This window comes from Pristiophorus japonicus, chromosome 16 (assembly GCF_044704955.1).
Source record: "Pristiophorus japonicus isolate sPriJap1 chromosome 16, sPriJap1.hap1, whole genome shotgun sequence".
NCBI lineage: Eukaryota > Metazoa > Chordata > Chondrichthyes > Pristiophoridae > Pristiophorus > Pristiophorus japonicus.
Window position 1 is genome coordinate 95,876,874 of NC_091992.1, and position 22,446 is coordinate 95,899,319.

The 22,446-nt window shown below is 41.0% G+C and overlaps 1 protein-coding gene across 1 annotated transcript in view; it reads right to left on the bottom strand.

Moving 5' to 3' along the window:
- Window positions 1-11,588: 11,588 nt before the first annotated feature.
- Window positions 11,589-22,446, bottom strand: part of LOC139227110 (heparan sulfate glucosamine 3-O-sulfotransferase 3A1-like) — a 178,784-nt gene continuing 167,926 nt past the window's right edge. The window contains exon 2 of the mRNA XM_070858177.1: window positions 11,589-12,210. Coding sequence (XP_070714278.1) covers window positions 11,589-12,210 — 622 coding nt within the window. The remainder of the gene's footprint in view (window positions 12,211-22,446) is intronic.

Below are 22,446 nucleotides of genomic sequence, written 5' to 3' on the forward strand. Positions count from 1 at the left end.
TTGTGCTGATATATATAGAAACAAGTCGATGTTCATACAGGTTCAATCTTAAATCTGTAGAATGTCTGTCCAATGCATTTTCCAAAGGTATTTATCCCAGTGTTAAGCCACGTATCCACACCTCAAAAGTTTTTCACATTAAAAGTTGGCTAACTCCAATCTTTAATAAAAATTGAATTAAAAACAAATGTGATTATTCCGTTTCTTTTTAACATTCCCATCACCGTGCACATTCTTGTTGCTGCAAATAGGATGACTTACGAATATACGAAAATGATGGGCAGGAAAAAACAGCTGGTCCATCAGGATTCTACTTCATTAGATTATTTTACTACTGTTCAATGTATTTGTTTTGCAATCTGACAAGAGCTTTAATCAAAAGATGTTTTTAAATGAATAACAAAATGGAAAGTGCAAGGTTGGACAGTTCTGGTTGTATATGATCTCGGTTTCCTCAAGCACAATAAAAGACAGATTTCTCTCAATAAAATATTTGCAATAACTTGGTCAAAATAAATGGTGTTTTCTTTCTAATGAGTGTGTAGGGAAGTTAAATATGTAGTGCATTTCACAGACAATGACTTTTATAAACTAGTAACTGATTGCCATAATACAAACATAAAATAGGTAATGAGATTTTGCAAAATAAAATGTAACATGGTGATGTTAGCTATCAGCTTCTAAAGCAGTTACTGTGAAATGGAATTGGTTTAAATGACATTCGAGCCAATTTACTTTTCAGTGCTCGGGAAGCATTGTACATTCTTCCAGACATTTAATTGCATTCTATTAGCATGAACTGGAGGTGCTGTAGTCAAACCATGACAGTAAGATATGATTTAGCTCTTTAGCATAAGAAGTGCACATCTGAAATCTTGTATTACGTCTGTCTCTTAAAAAGCATTGGCTGCAGTACAGGGCTATTGTGGTGAGCTATGGAATCAAAAGTTTTAGAATGGATTGAAAGTTTGTTGCAATGTCCAAAACTAAAGGCATTTTTGCATACTGAAGCTCATTTGTGTATCCCTTACGGCTGAAATGCTGCAGTAAATGTTTATTTCATTATATCCTTGCACTTCATGTATTCATTTTGAACTGCTGCTGGAAGCCTTTTTCATATATTCTCAACTTGTCTTCTGAAGCAACCATATTGGCAATGGTATCAAAGATCCCTTTTGTCTGTCTCATTACGCTCCTCCTTTGTATTGTGCACTTGCCGCAGCACTGGTAAGTGGTTCCAGGCTGTGCCTCTGGAAAATGGTTCATTCAGAGAGGATTATTTCCTTCTGTTCTTGAATTAACTTGTGCTTCTTTGAGTATTGTCCCTTTCGGAATATTATTTGTGACAAATGATAGTACATCTCTGATATTTTGATGGAGTCCCCCTCTGGTAAGATGTTGGTGGAATGTTGCGTGTGGTTGAAGGAGCATAAGAAACGCATGGGGATAATGTTGTCAACCAGTGTGAGTGCAGTGAGTCTTTGGAGCCTTTCAGCTGACTTTTAAGGGTGCATTCTTTCTCATGGGGTTGATCTAGTTTTCTATTATTTTTCCTTCTTTATCTTTCTCTAAGCCTTAATGGGAGCTCCAGACTCCCAGATGGACTGGACAATGCTAATTCAGTTATGTCTGTCCCTATTCAATGGTATGGCCTCTTTGCTTGAGCCTAGGCTTCCAAATGATGGTCCCTGTATGTCTTCAGTTCTGACTGTACCCCTTGCTCATCTGCTACCATTATCTTCATTCCTGCTATTCACAAAAGACATTTTATAGATTAACCTTTTTTTAGTTGTACTTGTTATGTTATGAATATCGTATTTGGAGTGCATTATTCTCTGTTTTAATGTTGACATGCACTTATCAAAAAACTACTTAATAGTAGACGTCCAACTGGAGGCAGGGACTGACAGGCGTGGCATTCACAAACTGTGCCAAATGGCTGGCTTCTCAGTGGCAATGTAATTTAAAATTTCAAGTGCAGTAATTTTCACAACACGCTAAAAATCTGTCCCTGCATCTCATGTCTTTAGATAATGAGGAATGAGATATAGTTTCGCAAAAGAAGATACCAGTGATTGGAAAGAATGTGGTATTTGTAGGAGTGGGACCAACTGCCTTGCATGATTGCCATAAAACCACTCAAGCACGTTAATGGCCACGCATTGTCCTCCTGATATAGAGAATGCAGTGCAATGTTAGCACTCTACATACTCTCATATAAAGATATGACTTTCTTTTTACAAAAATGTGTTAATTTGGGCATTAACTTTCATATGGATGGAGCAGTAACCAATAGAAACGAGCTAATGTCTGATCTGTCACATGCTATATATCTCCATTAGGTGCTGTACCACAAACTCGATAACCATTATGGCACACATTATTGATTTAACTAGTGCCAAGACATCATCCTTTTTGTGATAAGGTGCTCGTTGACTCTGAAATCTCAAGATTTATATGCCAATCGATAATGTTAGGAACATAGGCCATTCAGCCCCTCAAGTCCGCTCCGCCTTCCAATTAGATCATGGCTGATCTGTATCTTCACTCCGGTTACGCACTTGGTTCCATCTCTTAATACCGTCACCTAACAAAAACCTATCCATCTCAGATTTGAAATTTTTCAATTGGCTTCAACAGCTTTTTAGTCGAGAGAGTTCCAGATTTCCACTACGCTTTGTGTGAAGAAGTCCTTCCTTACATCACCCCTGAATAAGCTCGCTCTAATTTTAAGGTTATGGTGCATTATTCTAGACTCTCCCACCAGAGGAAATAGTTTCCCTCTAGCTATGCTATCAAATCCATCCTCTTAAAGGTCGCAATTAGATCATCCCTTAGGGGCCAAAATTCATCACTTACAGCCCGTTGCCGCCAACTGCCACTGACATTGCTCTTCTTGATCCGTCCAGTGTCACTTTCGGCGTGGCCTGGAGTGGGCGGGAGGGGAGAGCTGCCGGGAACAGCCCGCTGACATCAGCGGATGGCCGAGTGGCATAACTGACCTCCCGCCCGCCGAGCTCCCAGATTCCTGTGGGCGGGAGTCAGCGGGATTCGGTGGCAGAATGGGGGCAGACTGCTGCGAGGAGGCTGGTCTGTCCCCAACGGTCAGTATGAAGAACCTGAAAAAAAGTTACGTGAAAAAAAAAAATTTTACATTTCCACGCCGACCTGCATGGGGTCCTCTGGAGATCTTCTGATTAGTTTTTTTTTTATTGCTTCCCGGCTCCATCCTCAGCGGCACTTGGGCAGCAAACGCCTCTGCTACCGAGAATGAGACCTCCCGCCCGCTGCCGCCCAGATTGGTGGCGTATGTCGTCCATTTGCCACCCGCCGACCTTCGAGGGACCTTGGCGATGAATATTCCGCCAAAAATATCATCCGGTACCTCAGCGGCCATCGGCGGCACTTGGGCGGGCAGAGGCCTTGATGAAAATCGGCCCCTTAATCTTCTATACTCAAGGGAATACAAGTCTAGTCTATGCAACCTGTCCTCATAATTTAAACCTTTTAGCTATGGTACCATTCTGGTGAATCTGTGCTGCACCTTCTCCAAGGCCAATTCATTCTTCCTGAGGTGTGGTGCCCAGAACTGAATGCAATATTCCAGATGCGATCTAACCAGTCTATAGAACTGTAACACAACCTTCCACCCCTCTGTAATCCACACCCCTTGAGATGATGGCTAACATTCCATTAGCCTTTTAAATTACGTTTTGTATCTGCTCACTAGTTTTTAGCTATTTCTGTACATGGACTGCTATATCTCTCTGCTCCTGCACAGTTGCTAGCTTCTCATCATTTAGGAAATACTCAGATCTAACCTTCTTAGATCCAAAGTGGATGACCTCGCACTTCCCCACATTGAATTCCATCAGCCACAGTTTTGCCCACTCACTTAATATATCAATGTCACTTGGAAACTTTCTGCTCCCATCTACACTACTTACTGTGCCACCTAACTTATTGTCATCAACAAACAGATATATGGCTCTCTAAGTCATTGATAAATACAGTCAGAAGCTGAGGCCCAAGTACAGAAAAACAGAATATTTGTTAAATGGCAAGAAACTTTTAAATGTTGGTGTTGGAGATTTGGGTGTCCTTGTGCAAGAAACACAGAAAGCTAGCATGCGGGTACAGCAAGCAATAAGGAAGGCAAATGGCATGTTGTCCTTTATTGCAATGGGGTTGGAGTATAAGAATAAGGAAGTATTTCTACAATTGTACAGGGCCTTGGTGAGACCACACCTGGAGTACTGTGCACAGTTTTGGTTTCCTTATCTAAGGCCTTGGAGACGGTGCAACAGAGGTTTACTAGATTGATTCCTGGGATGAGAGGGCTGTCTTATGATGAGAGATTGTGCAGAATGGGCCTATACTCTCTGGAGTTTAGAAGAATGAGAGGTGATTTTATTGAAACATACAAAATTCTGAAGGTGATTGACAAAGTAGACACCGAGAGGTTGTTTCTCCTGGCTAGAGTGACTAGAACTAGGGGGCACAATCTCAGGATAAGGGGTAGGCCATTTAAGACAGAAATGAGGAGGAATTTCTTAACTCAGAGGGTTGTGAATCTTTGGAATTCTCTATCCCAGATGGCTGTGGATGCTGAATCTCTGAATATAGTCAAGGCTGAGATAGATAGATTTTTGGAGTCTAGGGGAATCAAGGAATATGGAGATCGGGCAGGAAAATGTTAAGGTAGATAATCAACTATAATCTTATTGAATGGCAGAGCAGGCTCGAGGGGCCATATCGCCTACACCTGCTCCTATTTCTTATGTTCTTACAGATCCTTGGGGGGGGGGGGGGCACAACTAGTCACACCCTGCCAATTGGAGTCTATACCCATTATCCCTAATCTCTGATCTCCCACCTCCTAGCCAGTCAACTGTGATCCATGTGTTTGTCAATCCATGTCAAAAATGTGCCTCCAATTCCATTTGCTTTTCATTTTTGCTAACAGTCTCTTGTGTGGAACCTTATTGAATGCCTTCTGGAAGTCCATGTTAAAAACATCCACAGATTTCCCAGATCTACCATTTTTGTGACCTGCTCAAAAAATACAACTGGGCTAGTTAGATATGATGTACCCTTTACAAATTCACACAACAGGCATTAGACTAATAGATCTATAATTTTAAGGTTTATCTCTACTATCCTTCTTAAATAATGGAGTGACGTTGGCAATTGCTAATCCAAGGGGACAATTCCTATAGTTAATGAAGTGCACAGACACATCCTTTCCAATTTGTATCAGCCTCACTAGAATTGCAACCAGTGAAAGATTACTTTAACACCAGTAATATCATTTATCATTCAGTCATGCAAACAATGTGTAGGGGAGGACGAAAACCCCCTCATTTTACCCAGAAGGAAAAGGGCTGTGGGATCAGTCTGTGCTGTGAATTGAAACCGATGGAAGGAAAACTTTGGGACACAAATGGAGACCCCCCCCCCCCCCCCAGTGTTTGGACTCATAGGAAAGGGAATGTAATTTGGAACTATCTACCAGAAAGTTTGAAATCCTAAAGTGCACATGGAAGAAACTATGAACTTTAATCGAATTTGGGATTTTTTTAAAGGTCTGCAAGAAAAGGGGTGGAGTCAATATCAAAAGGGCCAGTTTGGACATTGGAACTAATCAAATTGTCTGGGAACTGTATACCCTCGAAACTTGCCCCTTGAAAACATTAGCATTTAAACAATGCCACATACATATTCCAACACCTTTTTCATCAGGCATAGAAATATCTGGCTCAGGCCAGACTAGCACAATGGCTACAGGAGGCCAATGCAATCAACACCCACTCAAACCTTGAGTAGGTTAAGATCAGTGGGAAAAAAAACCTAAAAACCTCATACTGCTGCATTTTTCAAAATCAAAAGTCCACCAATGAGAAGAATCGACTTCAGCAGGAGAGGCGGACTGGATAATCTGGCTATAAAAAAGGGGTTTCTGACGTAGTGAAATAGAGGAGTGATGATTTTCCCTGCCCTGGTGATTCAACAACCACAACCACAGGCCTCTCGACACGGAAGGAAAACCAGTGTCCGAAAACACCAAAGATAGAAGAAACAAACCACCAGACTGCGGAAGGCACAGTAGTGAGTATAACCTCTGGTCCCCAGAACTCCCAACTCAGTTAGGCCAGGAAAGGTGGGAGGTTGGGCATTGTACTGCTAAACTGGTGTAAAGATTTTCGTTGTGTCCGTTTAGTGGGATTTAGGGGGATTGTTTTGTTGGTGTATTGCTGTTTGTTGAGTTACACCTTGCCAAATAAATTGGAAGCCTAAAGTTCCTCTTGGAATCACCTTGTCTCAGTTCTATTGTATTACATCTCCTGATCATGAGTCTTATGTCAGAACCGTGTAAGGGAAGCTAGGAGCGCCTCGAAAATGCTCAACTGTGTGTCACAGGCTAGGGAAGAAGGGGTTAGGAGTGTTTGACACTCACAGGTGCCTCACAGGCTAGGCATAAGCTGTGGGGACGCACGAGTCTCAAAACCCCCTTCATAAGCTGTGGACACAGTCTCTCCAGGGGTGCTCTTGCAGCACTCAGGGTACCTCACAGGCCAGGCATAAGCTGTGAGGACAGAAGCCCAGAGAGAGACACCCAAGGCACAACAACAACCCTGTGAAAACCCCTTACAAATGGTAACATACGCTGCTTATAGTACTGAGAAAAAAGTGCATCACTGTGATCACATAATGTTTCCCACATTGCAACAGTGACTACACTCCAAAAGTACTTTATTGGCTGTAAAGTGCTTTGAGACGTCCAGTGGTCATGAAAGGCGCTATATAAATGCAAGTCTTTCTTTCTTTTCATACATGCGTTAGAGTGAATCATGTAATATGATCATACCAGACTTGTTCAGAACTGTAGCTTCCAGCAGTAAGGCCTAAAGCAAATTATATGCATTGTATTTATTTTTAAAATGTGTTCAAATCCTGTGCTATCATCAAAATACTTCACGCTGCTATATTTTTAATTTTTAATGTTTTTACTATGATTTTTTTAAATCTCGTGACTTCATTTAAATTAATTCTGATCAGTTGAGGTCGAAATGCCTGAGGTCCACAAACCCATCTTTCTCCAGATATTCCTGCCTGAAGTTTCATTGACCAGAGGAAAATAGCCAGCTGCATTATAGGAGCTAATTCATGAGTCGCATGAACTTTCATGTGAAAAAAATCAAGCTGGACATGCTCGTTCTTTCAATTTGAAGTTCTTGTGTTGCACTCATAAACTGTACCTTTACAGTAATGCACACTTCCCTTAATACAGGCACAGAAACCATGCCCTACATTAAACTAAGATGCAGTCATTCATCATCACATCACCATTAACCCAAACATTGGATCTCAGACTGTCACCTCAGGCTGCCATTAATGTTGAGATAAAAGCACAATGACAATTCTAAACTCTTCTACATAATTGCCCCGATTTTAACCTCATGGGTTACAGAAGGTGTGTGATGCGCTTGTCGCAGGCAAGCGAGGGCCTAATAAATATTCAGGAGTCGGGGACCGATTACGTCATTTTGACCCCCCACGCGATTTTAACTCTGAGCTTTGCACAGTACCAACTGCACCATGCAAAGCTGTCAGCAAAAAGGCTCTAGAGCCAGAACAGGCTCAGCCGTCTAGGATTGTTTAATACATTTAATGGGGTCTTTCTGGGTCAAGAGGAACACTCTTCTGGGCCCCACAAGGACCCTTGTGTTGACTCAAATCTCTGCTGACCCTATCCTAAACCCCCTAGCCCTCGGGTTTCCCCCTCCCCCGACCGTGAATGTCTCCCAGTTCCCCTCCCCTGAACGATGAACCTTTGTGCCCAGTCCCTACTGCCAGCGCAACCAGGTAAACCTGTCACTCTGCTCCCTCATGCCACCATTAAAATTGAGGCTAATGTAACATCCAGTGTGTCCCATAGTGTTCAAAGGTTGTTTAATTATTGTTTCTCTTGCATCTGCAAAGTACAGTTGTTCAGTTTTGTTAACACCTTTCTTTTACCAATTGCACCACCTGGTGAATGAAGCTTAAATGAAATACGTGAAGTTGGACCTCTCTTGTTGTGGAGCTGTAGAAATACATTTAAAACAGATCTTTCACCTGAATTTAAAAAAATGCATGTGGCATCTACCTTTAAAACATTGTCAGGAAAAACAATAATCCTTCGAGAATAGTTATTTGTTGGATGTTTTAGAAACTAAATTGATTCAGAGTTCTTCAGTGCCTCATGTATAGGATCAAGTATCTACCCAAACAGTGTCAATGGAACCACTGAAACCAGACTAGGTGAGGACACAAGTGCAGCGAGACGGTGTTAATATGCAAAATATAGTCAACATGGAAATATTTAATTAACAATCACATCTTCCACTCTCAGCATTCACAGGCACATGAACATAGCGTCACAGTAAAGTTCCCCAAGTACAAATTGCATAAAAACAAAGTGAAGGGTTTATTTTTCCCCAACAGTCGAAAAGAAACCATGAGTTCTTCTTACTATTTCCAGTATTTATTTAATCGGTCAATTCTCAAATCATGACTTGGGACAGGTTTAAAAGAGCCACAAATTACAACACTGAGGAAGGAAGATCTGCTTGAGTAAAAAGGAAGCAGTATCTTAGGTGCCCCATCTACTGATAAATAACGGAAGCATGCCTTTAGGCGGTTCAAACGCCTGGATTCAGGAGGTTGGTGGGGACGTTCATGGAATTGAGATGTGAATTTGTGAAATACAAAGCCACTGGGAAGTAACCTGAGAGTTACTTCATTCCTGGAGCATCATCTACTCCAATAAAGCTTTTCAGATTGAAGATGGCTGCAAGTGATTAATACCAGAAATGTCATCGAGAGCTGTACAATGGGGTCATTGTATTTCTGGGTTTTGTTTTGGAAAACACTGTTCTCTCTGCTGGAGGACTTGCTTTCATTGTAGTGGGAATAATTGGTTTTAAATGTTAGGCTGAATAATAGATAAATAAATTTAATCCTTTTCAAAGAATAGAAATTGTCACCATTGAAAGACCAGAGGACACTAAATCTGTATGTAGCTTTAGCAGAAAGAGTAAAGGAATAGGAAATTAAGTTCACCTTCATTGTAGATCTTCTCTAATGGACTGACAGCTTTAATTATTTTACGAAGATATTAGAATCCCTTTAATGCTTGGTTTCACCTCAATTTATATATGTGAATTTCTGTGCTTCTATTAAGGTGAGGGATATCACTGCTGAGGAATGGAATATTGTTCTATTTTACGCACCCTGTGCTCCACAAACAGGCAGGGCAAGCACCAGGTGTAATGTATGACTTTCTCTGTTCTGCCCCAACAAATGGTTTAACTGTAGCCTCAGAAAGATCGTCTTCACTGCAACTGTGTGACGCCTGTGAGTGAGATGGTTAATTTTGTGACAATATGTATTGAAATCCGGGATGTCTTGTGCTTTGCAGTTGCAGATACTTAGGGGCATCTGGGACCTTGGTGAACGGCGGGACCAACAGTCTGTCTCCTTAACTAATTAGATTTAAGGATAGAGATAGAAATAGCAGAATGATGGAGAAGGAAATAGAGAATTAGAGTCAAATTAGGTGCAGAAAGAGAAATAAAGAGAGAGGTTAAGAGAGAGAGAGTGAAATGGGAAACAAAAAGGTTAAGAGAGAGAGAGTGAAATGGGAAACAAAAAGCAAAAGTAAGAAAAAAAATTAAATTTTAAATGTTAAAAACCTCCAAGAATAATTTACTACCTGCAGGAATGAGACTCCAGAGTTTCAATTGTTCCCTTTCTGGGCTGGAAAGGTTGCGTGGTGTTGCGGGGACATAAATCTCATCATTAAAAGGATCCTTACGCTGTTGAATACCATCCCTATCTTTCTGAGGCGAGTTTGATCCAGATTTGCTGCGCGAATGCAGCGATTGCTTGAAATTCACGGGGAGGTTGAGGGCGAGCTCCCGTTTTCGCGTGGCTAATGACAGAGCGGCGCCGATTTTCAACTCATGGCGTATCTCTTCCTCGCCACAAATTGCTGGGCGATTTACAACTAATAACGGCGTGTGCATTAAACTTGCTATTATTTTCCCAACAACTTGTGGCCTTTGTGTGTAACAAATTTCTTGTGATCCTGTTCCACAATGCACAATATAATCTGGTCAGGGAGAGAAAGTTATATACCCGTACTGGGGAAGAAGAGTGGAGCACATTTCTCTTCCACTTTCTTTAATCTACGGCATCATTTTTCAATGAACATCTTTCTTCATTCCAATTTTACATAACAGTGCTTGGGCAACATCCACCTTCTGAAATGTGCTAAAGAATCTGTGCAACAAAACAATGAAATCAGAAAATGCTGGAAATATACAACTGGTATCTGCATATAGAAATGATGGTGGAATGTTTCTGGTGAGGCTGATTGTCAGGACTGGAGAGTTTGAGCTGCCTCTTCTGTGTGTTTCCAATATTTTTTATTCTTATTTCAAATTTCCCGCAATTGCAAATCATGCAACCAATGCGAAGTTGGATTAACAGTCACAAAAACGGCCACTTTTTTTTTAAAGATACCATAGCAGTTGGAGAATGAAGACTCATAAATTGTCACAAAATAGTTATTAGCTCTTCCTCACAAATTAAACCCAGCAGTGCACTAAAATAATTGCACCATTCCATGGATATTGAAGTTTTGTGCATTTCTTTCTTTAAAAAGACCAACATATTTTTCCAAATAAATATAGGGGCTATTTCTCTTCACCACAACTTCCTTACCCTGTTGGTAAAAAATTCTATCCAACGTTCTTCTCATTACGAACTCCCAATTTTTATACATATATTAAATACGCTTTTAAATTTTTATGGGGCGGAGGCATGTTTTTGCAGTTTGCTCATCTGTAAATAGATTTGGAGATCTTTATGTATTTGGGCACACTTATATGCTGAAAATCGAACAAATATTTTTATTTTACCCCAATAAAGAGATATTAATTCTGAAACATCTCCTTCACTCGCCAAAGTTTTCCTTTGTTCACACAAACAAAGTCAAATTAAGATACAGTAAAAAATATAATAAATAAAAGATACATAATATACCAGTTCCTAACATGTCCTTATAGGCAAGTAGTGACTCCTGATTACAAATGATATTGTTATAAATACCCGTAAACTTTATTAAATGTGTGCTTTTTTTTTAAACTCGTAAATGAGCTAAAAGAAATTACCCAATACAGAAATAGCACCCTTAGTTAAAGAAATCTGTGAATAAAATATTAAAGTATCACAAAGAATTAGCAACTCTGTAAAAATAACAATTTCTGCTAAAGGCTTTTGTAGTTTTGAGATAAAACCTCTAAATAATTCTGAGTAAAGCTGAACTCTAATGCAAATGTGTTAGATTCTCATTCTATATTCTTGTCTAATATGTGGCTAATAGTTTCAATAAATAATCCAGAAAAAAATGCATCTTTGAACATAAGGATAAAACCGTCGTGATTCCAACAGATTCCTGCTCAAATTTAGGCAGAATATCTTTTTTCTTATTATTTTACTTCATAGAGTCTTGTTGGGAATATTTTTACATATTTAGTATTTCAGTTATCCCAGCCAAAGTTATGTCCTGTCATTTGGTAAAATTTCATGTTAAAAGGCCGGTAGAAGTCTCTCAGCCTCTGAATCACCTCTGGGTCAATATTGGGATGGGTTCTGCCTTTTGTTTTGCCCAGGCAATGGGGCTTGCTGCTGCCCTCTGGCTTTTTCAAGCAAGGGAAGCCCTTGGTTTTGTTTAAATAGAAATGTTTGTCTGTGATGATCCTCTTCAGACCCAGAAAGTCTTGCACCTTGCCGAGTTCTCCCGCTGGGTCGTTGATCAGCCTCTCTCCACTCACAAACAGGATTTGGCCCATGGGGAAATAGAGAAGCCAATTCTCCAGGTGCTTGGCGTAGATGCCGATCTGAATGGCACTCCACGAGGTGTCAATCAGGCCTGTAGTCCTGTTTTTGAAGACCAAGCTCTCAAAACTGGGGATGTCGGGTTTTTTCGAGAGAGTTTGCGTGTAGTCAGAAATAGCCCGAGTGACAGGGTCCCGAACCACCACTATTAGCTTGGCATCCTTGGACATTGCATAGATTCGGGCAGCTGCCTCCTTGGTAACAAAGTAACTGGGAGTTTTCTCCATAGTGATTTGTCCATCCAGTGTTTTAGGCATCTGGTCCCTGTAGAAACATAATGTTATATTATTTTTAAATCATGTCAGAATTTTCCTTGTATTAATTTTTTAAAAAAAATACTAAAATCCAGTCCGGAAAAGTTTTAAGGAGGGTTTTAAAGGAGGAAAGAGACGTGGAGAGGCAGAGAGGTTTCTGGAGGAAATTTCAAAGCTTAGGGCCTACACAGGTGAAGGACAGCTGCCAATGATGGGATGAAGGAAGTCAGGGATGCACAAGAGGCCAGAAGTGGAAGAAAGCAGAGTTCTTTGAGGTTTGTAGGGCTGATAAAGGTTATAGAGATATGGAGGGGTGAGGCCATGGAGACATTTGAACATGATGCTGAGATTTTTTTAAATCAAGTCTGTGCACCAGTATCTACATATCTCCCTCCTGTGCTGTATCCTGTAGGTTGTTACTGCTCCTCTTACATTCCCACTACTCATTCCCCATCCCCTGAATTTCTGCACATTAAATGGCATCTGCCACTTGTTAGCCCAATCCCCAACCTTTCCACCTCCTGCTGTATTTAGACTACTTGTTCCCTCTTTGCAACTCCACTCTCTCTTAATTTTGAATCGTCTCCCTCAATTACTTAAGCTAGCTTTGTTTCTGCCCCTCCTTCCCAACTCATTTATGTCCAACGTAAACGATGGTGGCCCCAAGGCTTCCCACTGATTCTTCCATTCTGATACAGCTCTATGCACAACTATCCTTTGTTTCCTTAGATTGAGCCAATCCCTGATCCGCTCCTGAGGTGCAGACCAATTGAGGCTGTGCCTGGTCGGATTTCACTGTTAACACATTCCACTCACTTCAGCTTGATCCTGAAAAATTCATAATAGTTTGCCAAAAAATTGTATGGTTAGTACAGAATTTCCACCACCTCCAAAAAACAATCAGATTTGCAAGTCTTTGTACCGCAGCCCTTTAATTTTCACTCAGTAATTTAAACCCAAACAAAATTAACAATGTTTTCCAAAACATTGATTACCCACAATGGTGATTACATGTGGCTGCCTTTCAGACAGACTTGGCAGACTGACCATGTTCTATGTGCTAAACCCATTAAAAAAAACGACTGGGGAGTATTTTATGAATGGTTCAGGATTTTCCATTATAATGTTTTACACTGCGAGTGAACGGCATGATTTGGTTCATTACATTTATACGTTTCAAACACAATTATGCCTGTTTCAAGTTTACATTAAACGGCAATCAACATGCCAGAGAATTTCTTTCAGTATGAATTTCCTAGAACGCACCAGCTGCTACTTTTAAAATATCCTTATCATAGGCCTAGAAATTAGCCTGGGTGTGCTTTCAGGCCCAGCTGCATGGCTCGTGGGCGCAATAACATAGAGGCCTAAGAATTGATGGAAATCGGTTCTTGAACTCATTAACTGTGAGCATCCAGAGCTGGTCACTCCTCCACAGGCGACTCGCCCCAGCGATGACATCAACGTCAGGCCTCCTGCCTCACTGCCAGTTCCCCTCGGGTAGGTCCCGGGAGGGGGGGTGGGGGGATTGGAGCAGGATATGGGTGGCAGGGAGCTGATTGCAGTTCCTGTGGTGCCTGGAGAGCAGCCCTGCTCCTACTGGCTCCACAAGATGGGTTGTTTAATAAAAAATATTTTTTTCCAGTTGCCTGTTGCTGACGACTGCTAAAGAATCCCGATTGGGGCAGACCCAACGCCTGCACTGACTGATTTCTCAATTGGGATCTTTCAAGAGCACCTAATTTAAATATAAGAGGCCTAACGCCTACTTTAGGCATCTGTTGCGGATGCCTTAAAAAGACCCCCACAAATTTGGTTGCGGGATCAACGCCAGCGCAGATTGGGTGCAAGATATCCCCACTGCTAAATTGGCATGCTTTGCGCCCATTTTACACCGAAAAACTGGTGCAACACATACTTATCTCTACCTCTATATTGTCTTTGTGACTTTCTATAATATGGCACTAAATGTCTCCAATAACCCATGCCATCCTGGTGCTATCATAGGCTTCTTTGCACAGCAAACCAAGAAGGCCCCAGGTTTGGATCCTGGTGTGCTGCAGAGTTGGCTGATCTCTGCTGATGTGCTGAGGTCTGGGTGAGGGAAAGGTTCCTGCACCTAACTCCTACCCAGTGATCCAAGGTTCCAGCAACTGACCCCTACCCAGTAATCCCCTGCCGGAACTGCGAATGTGTGGACATTGGGTGAAAACACAATCTGGCTTGATTGTGATGTCTCCTCAGTTTAATAGTCAATCAGCTTGTTGAGGTGTGGGGGGGAAGGGAGAGGGGGTGATATGTCCTTACTATACAGAATAAATGCACACGAGGCCCATACTTGAGAGAAGGTCACTCTGTGACCAGTTACCTTTATTACCAAGACCTCAAGTGATGAAGGTGGGTGGAGCTTCCGCTTTTATACCTGAAAGTCCAGGTTAGGAGTGTCTCTCACAAGTTCACCCCCTTGTGGTCAATGTTCTCAAGGTGTACAACTTAAGTCAGCTTATACATGGGTTACAATGATAGTTGAATACATGACGGGGGGGGGCAGGGGGGGATGGAGAATTTTCCTATTCTGCCCACACGCTCCCCATCGTGGCCAGAGTTTATTTCATATGCATGCCAGACACCCAGCAGCATTCTCGCCGTCCAAAGGGAGCGTGTTGGGGTAACTGAGTAATACCGGATTGGGAATGCGGAATGGTTCTGAAGCGACGTGCTGTCTTACATGCAGAGCAATCGTTGCAGCAGCAGTTGGTTCAATATTTTCTGCAAACGCATGTTAAGAAGTTTCAGCTGATGGTAAGCTAAGCTGCATCCCGATGAATGATGCGGCAAGGAGAGCTTTAGAAATTGGCCGATCATGGAGCAAGTCTGCAGCTTTATGAAATCCTATCTGATAAGTGGGGAGCCTTGGCAGCCTGTCTTGGCAACCCTCAGAAACCGATGAGTGTCAATGTAAAAAAAAAAGACAATTCTCCTTTAAGTGGAGAGGAAGCAGTTAAATGAACTTCCAAAAATTCACAAGTGAACTATCCTGTAAGCTCCTGTGGGAATGATCATTGGTCTGCTCCTCTTGACTTCCCTCATTTTCGCTTTCTTTAACTTTTCACATCACTATTCCCAGTTGTTTAGAGGCTAGCTATGGCTGTAATTAATATTAACATTATTTCAGGCCAGGCCGCTCATTTATGATGTAAATCTGATCAGTCATGTGCATGTGCTGCATGGTGCAAAACATAGGTTCCAAGCCCTGGGTCGTCAAGTTTAAGCACAAATGCGCGTTTGAATTTATTACCTAGTTGGCAAGTTACCTCTGGAGTCTCGCAAGGATCTATCCTTGGCCCCCTCGTCTTTCTCACCGGCATGCTGCCCCTCGGCAACATCATCCGAAAACACATCAGATTCCACATGTATGTTGACAGCACCCAACTCTACCTCACCACCACTTCTCACAATGCCTCCACTGTCTCTTATTTGTCACGCTGCTTGTCTGACATCCAGTTGGATGAGCAGAAAATTCCTCCAACTAAATATTGAGAAGATCGAAGCCATTGCCTTCGGTCATCATTACAAACACCGTTCCATTTCCATCCCTCTCCCTGGCCACTGCCTGAGGCTGAACCAGACCGTTCACAATATTGGCATCCTATCTGACCCTGGGATGAACTTCCGACTGCATGTCCGCTCCATCACCAAGATTTCCACCTCCATAACATCGCCTGTCTCCGCCCCGCCTCAGCTCAACTGCTGCTGAAACCCTCATTCATGCTTTAATTACCTCTAGACTTGACTGTTCCAATGCTCTCCTGGCTGGCCTCCCATCTTCCACCATCCATAAACTTGAGAGGTTCATTCAAATCTCTGCTGACCCTATCCTAACTCGCACTAAGTCCTGTTCAGCCATCACCCCGTGTCCGCTGACCTACATTGGCTCCCTCTCTGGCAACATCTCGATTTTCAAATTCTAATCCTTGTTTCCAAATCCCTCCATGGCCTCGCCCGCCTTTATTTCTGTAACCTCCTCCAGCCCTATAACCCTCAGATCTCTGTGCTCTTCCAATTCTGGTCCCTTGCGCATCCAAATTTTAATTGCTCCACCATTGCCTAGGCCCTAATCTTTGGAATTCCCTCCCTAAACCTCTCCGCCTCACTACCTACCTCTCTCTCTTTCTTTAAGATGCTTCTGAAACCGACTTATTTGACCAAACCTTTGGTCATGCCCTATTATGTGGCTCGGTGTCAAATTTTGTTTTATAACGCTCCTGTAAAGTGCCGTGGACATTTTGCTACGTTAAAGGGACTATATAAATTGAAGTTGTTGTTAATGGAGTTGCCAGATTTTAACATACCGACCGGAAGATAGAATGTTTAACTAGAGCATGGTGTCTGGCACAGGGAGATTTAAAATTAAAGAGAATTAACAACCAATAGAAAATAGCTCACAACGGCTATTACTATTTCTCCTGGCCTTGATCTGTCCCATTAAGGGTTTTCTGCCTAACAATGATGAAGGGGCCCTCCCAAAATATTAACTTGTTAATCTCTTTGAGATGCCAACTGATATGCTGTGCATTTTGGATTTTAGCTCCAGCATTTTCAATTTTTCTTTATATCTGTTAATAAGTCACACAATGACAGTAATCACAACATTCAGTCAATTGTACTATAAAAAACTTAAGACAAAATAAAAGGTTGTAATATTTTTACCAATTTCGTTTCCATACTATAATGGAAGGCATATGCTTACTGAGAGCCGAAAGCAACATTTTTGACAAATATAAATATTCATTAAAGAACTTCACAATTCAGGAAATAAAAGAAGGTACAAAATGGCGGTTGGGGACATCTGAAGGAACTTGCATTGACTCAATCTGCATAATACTCATTGAGCTGTGGCTTTACAGTGATTGTGTCATAACCAGGACTAATACTTAGCAACTGACAGCTCTACAAATCAACACTTAGACTGTCATCATCCATGATGATGTCCATTATGTGCTCAAGCATTGGATAAAGCTATAATGAGTTCCCGAGACTATAATTCCAACAAAATTATGCCATGTTCGTTATCACTGAGAGTTGGTGGTTTATTTGCAATGCTTTTTCAGAACACAGTAAAGAAAAAGGAAAGAAAAAGAGAAAATTTGGGAAAATAATATAATTGTTTTATTTCCTGTGTGATAATGCCTTAGTGGATATTTGCTGACCTGAGGTAGATGAGTGTATTTGGACCAAGATAAGTTTGTTTTTTTAAATACTTTAAAATTTGACAACTGTAAAGATGCTTGGCATCAGTTTCTGGACAAAATATCACAACCTTCTGTCAAATCCAGATTTCATTCAGTGAGGGATTTCTAAAGTTCTTCCACATGAGAGGAAGACAATCTCTATTTTTACCCAAGGTCTGTGGGTTTTCTATTCATATCACATTAATGCGAAGATAGCCAGCAATGCTATCAAAACTTGCTCGCCCTCTAAATTTTCCTCTTCCCCCATTCCCTTTAAGGTGTTAACTTGCTCCCCGGAGCACTGTTGCCTTCTGAGGTGGCCATTAATCATATATGAGTTTTGATAGTCATGCCGGGAAGCCATAGACCCTGGCTATGCAAGGTATCAGAGTGATCAACTTCCACACCTGCACACTTACAGGAGGGGTCATGGTACAGTGAGCAAGAGCAGGAACCATGGCTGATTTTCCATTCTCGGACCAAAGGTGATGCTGCCATCTGCAGTACTCCCTATCGCTACTCTAGTTGAGATCAGGTAACACAGCACACACTGGGGATCGAACCTGAGATCCTTGCTGGTCTGCATAGCTGAACCAGGAAGGTAGATTTTATGATATGGATGCAGTTTACTTGCAAATTATAAGACACAGGTGCAAAGCTTTCTCTGTGCTCCACCAGCTTAAAAATCTACTCCCTCCACCACCAGTGCACTATGGCCAGTGTGTACTATTTACAGGATGCAGCACAGCAAATCACCAAGGCTTTTACAGCTGCACCTCCCAAACCAACGACCTCCACCACATTGAAGGACAAGGCCAGCAGATGCATGGGAACACGAGCACCTCCAAATTCCCCTCTGTCAGACTTTATTTTCTTCCCCGTGAAACTGAGATGGGAGATTTCCATTGGGAAATCCATTACAAGCAGTAATGGAGTAGTACAGCAAGAGGACAGGCAGCAGATAAATTGTTGCAAAGGTCCCTCAAAAACAAAGTGGCAGTTGAAAAAAACATGTAAAAAGAAGACAAACAATATTCAAAGAGCCTTAAAACTTTTGAATTAATTTTCTGACTATTCTGTTTAAATGAGCCCGTGCATACAGAAACCCTGGTTGCCCGATATTCAGGGGCATAAATATGGCTGAGTGTCCGACATGCATAAGAAACATAAGAACATAAGAAATAGCAGCAGGATTAGGCCATTTAGCCCATCGGGCCTGCTCCGCCATTCAATATCATGGCTGATCTGATCTTGGGCTCAGCTCCACTTCCCTACCCGCTCCCCATAACCCTTTACTCACTTATCGCTCAAAAATCTGTCTATCCCCACCTTAAATATATTCAATGACCAAGCCTCCACAGCTCTCTGGGGCAGAGAATTCCATAGATTTACAACCCTCTAAGAGAAGAAACTCCTCCTCATCTCAGTTTTAAATGGGCGGCTCCTTATTCTGAGAATATGCCTCTTAGTTTTAGTTTCCCCTATGAGTGGAAATATCCTTTTTGCATCCCCCTCATTGTCTTATATGTTTCGATAAGATCACCTCTCATTCTTCTGAACTCCAATGTGCATAGGTCCAACCTACTCAACTTATCTTCATAATCAACGCCCTCCTCTCCGGAATCAACTTAGTGAACCTTCTCTGAACAGACTCCAATGCAAGTATATGCTTCCTTAAATACAGAGACCAAAACTGTATGAATTTTGGGAAATTACATGCAGGATATTCTCTTCGCACCCCTATGTTAATACTGAAATGAAGATCACATCTGTTTGAGCCCAGCACTTCCTGGCTTTTTTTTTCCTAGAAGAGAACACATTGCACAAAGTAGCTGGAGATCCATCACAACAAACATTTACCATTTTCCAATTGGCTTTGAATAGAGCAGGCAAAACTGACTGGAAATCCACCGACAGAGATTATTCCTTCAGAACCATGGGGCAGCTCAGAACCGATTCATTTTTAAGAATGAATATCATTCAAATAAGATCTTTGGTCATTTTATTTGTATTTCATGTGATATAGATGAACGTTTTGCTGTGAAGACCAGGTGTGCTTTATGAATATATTAACCATTAATGGAGAGTTTACCAACATGAAAATGTGCTGGTTCAATCCGACTGTATTGCCACTATGAGTGCCTGTGAGTACATTCACCTCCTTTTGGCCATACAAAAAAGACAGACGTTAAAGGCAAAAGCACAGCTCCACTCACATTCATTTGCAAACAGATTCATTTTCAAAATAATTATCAGTCTGGTCTGATAAGAACTGAACCAGGTTGGTTCTATTTTTACTCTTTGCTGAAATCTGCTTAGTCTGATCAACTTGGATGTCAATCAGCAGCGTGGTTTTGCTAAACGCAGCACTTGGCCTTACTGTATGGAGTGGCTGAATCTGTCTATCACCCCAATTTTCACTGTCATGGAAAGCTGAATCCCTACTCAATGTAAAGAATGTAAGAATGTAAGAGAAACTTGATGAACGTACCACAATGTTTCCTGGATTGTATGAATTGTACCTTGAAATGTAACGTAAAGAAATGTATTGAACGGAACTGCAGTCAGCATCCAAATGTAATGTATGGAATTGCTGACCGCATTCAAATGTACTGAACTGCTTTTGAATGTATTGTGCAAATTTTTATATGAATAAAGTATATTTTGAAATTTTTTTAAAAGTAAGAAAGTACCTGATAGCAATTGCCTTTTCTGACATGCTCAAACGTTAATGTGAGCATCTGTGACAGACGCTGCCACTTTTTTGCACTGTCACTCCAGGAGTTACATTTGGAATCATTTTTATATCAAAGGGAAACAGTCTTGCATAAATGTTCGGCAAACATATTGCATCTGTGTTCAAACTTTGATGAAAATTGCGTTGCCTCATCTCATCATTTGCACCTAACATTTTATTGTAGTGAAAATAACATACGGTTTCTTCTCACTTTCCTCCCTCTAACCCCAGACTTAATATGAATAAAGGAAATAAATGTGACATTCGAACGTCACTGAGTTTGCTGCGTGTAGATAGTTTACTTGGAAATGGTCTGACATTGGCACGTGTACAGTTAATGAGTCTACAATCATTCCTGAGACGTGATGAGCTGGACTTAAAGATGATTTGTCAATGTTTCTCGACAGGAGAATTGAAACCTTTTGTTAGATAATGGTATGTTATGATGATGGTAGATTATTCAACAGCACTCTTTAAAGGAAGATTCCCCTGTTCCAAGCTTTCATCTCCTGAAAACATCTTGCATACTGCCATTGCAGGGAAAGAATCATAAAATCTTGTTGCACTGAAGGAGGCCATTCGGCCCATTGTGCCTGTGCTGGCTCTTTGAAAGAGCAGACTTTTAACTGGGTGGCTTTTGTTAGAACTTTCCTTTACAGAACTACGCTTCCTTTCAGCTGAATTGGCACTGAACATTTGTGTGAACTGTTTGTGTGTTCGAAATCTGTAAAAATGCTGTACTGAATCTCCAGGATTTTAATTTGACTACTTTTGGTGAAACACAAAGGTTTTTTGTATTTACAGTTAATGTGTTCATGTTTATAAGATTGTGGTTTGGGCCAACAGCATAAGAGTAGATTATTAATGATTTACAGCTGTTCTCTGCCACTTCAATCTATTTTCAAGCTCAGGGAATTCGAAATTCAAAAGTCAAAAGAACAGTTTAATTATTTATTAAAACTGCTGGCACTGCTTGAAGGAGAGCTTTGTGTACAATGCTTCAGCCCATAATAGCACCGCACGGTAAAGCAGGTTACATTCTGAAAGCTAAATCTCAAATGAAAAGGGACTTGCATGAGCCACTCAGTGTGATGCATAAGAAAATACAGATTGTGGAAGTCATAAAGGATGATTTTAATTAGCAGGAAAGCTGCTGGAACCTTAGATAAGTGAACAGTTTATGTGGCTATGCAATGTTGGTCGGGCTTACACCAGATGTTTTATTGCAGGTTAAATACCACTTTAGGAATAAAAGATAAAATCTGACAGAAATCTTATTCCATTGCGAAACTGGCTTAAAATTTTACCTTAGGATCTGGTGGTACTGAACTGCTCTTAAAGCCAGATATTGGTGATGTAGGTGTGGTCTTAACACTGCTCAGCATTGCTATGCAATGGTGGTATATATGGATGTCATGCTGAGCAGTACAACATCATGAAGTGAATCTGTGTTAAAATATTGGTTTTGTTCAAATCACTCCAAGGCCTCGCTCCTCCCTATCTCTAACATTGTCCAGCCCTACTACCAATGTATACAACACATTTTTCTAGATCAGTATGTTAAGGAACCAACTAGGGAACAGGCTATGTTAGATCTAGTATTGTGCAGTGAGAAAGGGTTAATTAATAACCTTATAGTAAAGGAGCCTTTAGGGAACAGTGACCATAATATGATAGAATTTTATATTGAGTTTGAAAGTGATTTAGTTAAATCCGAAACTAGGGTCTTAAATCTAAACAAAGCAAACTACATAGGTATGAGGGGCAATTTGGCTAAGGTAGATTGGGAAACTACATTAAAAGATATGACAGTAGACAATGGCTATCATTTAAATAATTCACACATAATTTACAACAAATATACATTCCTTTAAGGCACAAAAACTACACAGGAAAAGTAGTCCAACCGTTGCTAACAAGAGAAGTTAAAGAATGTATTAGATCAAAGGAAGAGGATTATAATGTTGCCAAAAAGAGTTATAAGCCTGAGAATTTGGAGGATTTTAGAATTCAGCAAAGGAAGACAAAGAAATTGATTAAGAAAGGGAAAATAGAATACGAGAGTAAACTAGCGAGAGACATAAAAACAGACTGTAAAAGTTTATTTTTGTATGTAAAAAGTAAAAGATTAGTGACAGTAAATGTGGGTCCCTTACAGGCTGATACAGGATAAATTATAATGGGGAATTATGAAATGGCAGAGAAATAAACAAATACTTTGTGTCTGTCTTCACGGAAGAAGACGCAAAAAAACCTCCCGGAAATAGTGGAGAACCAA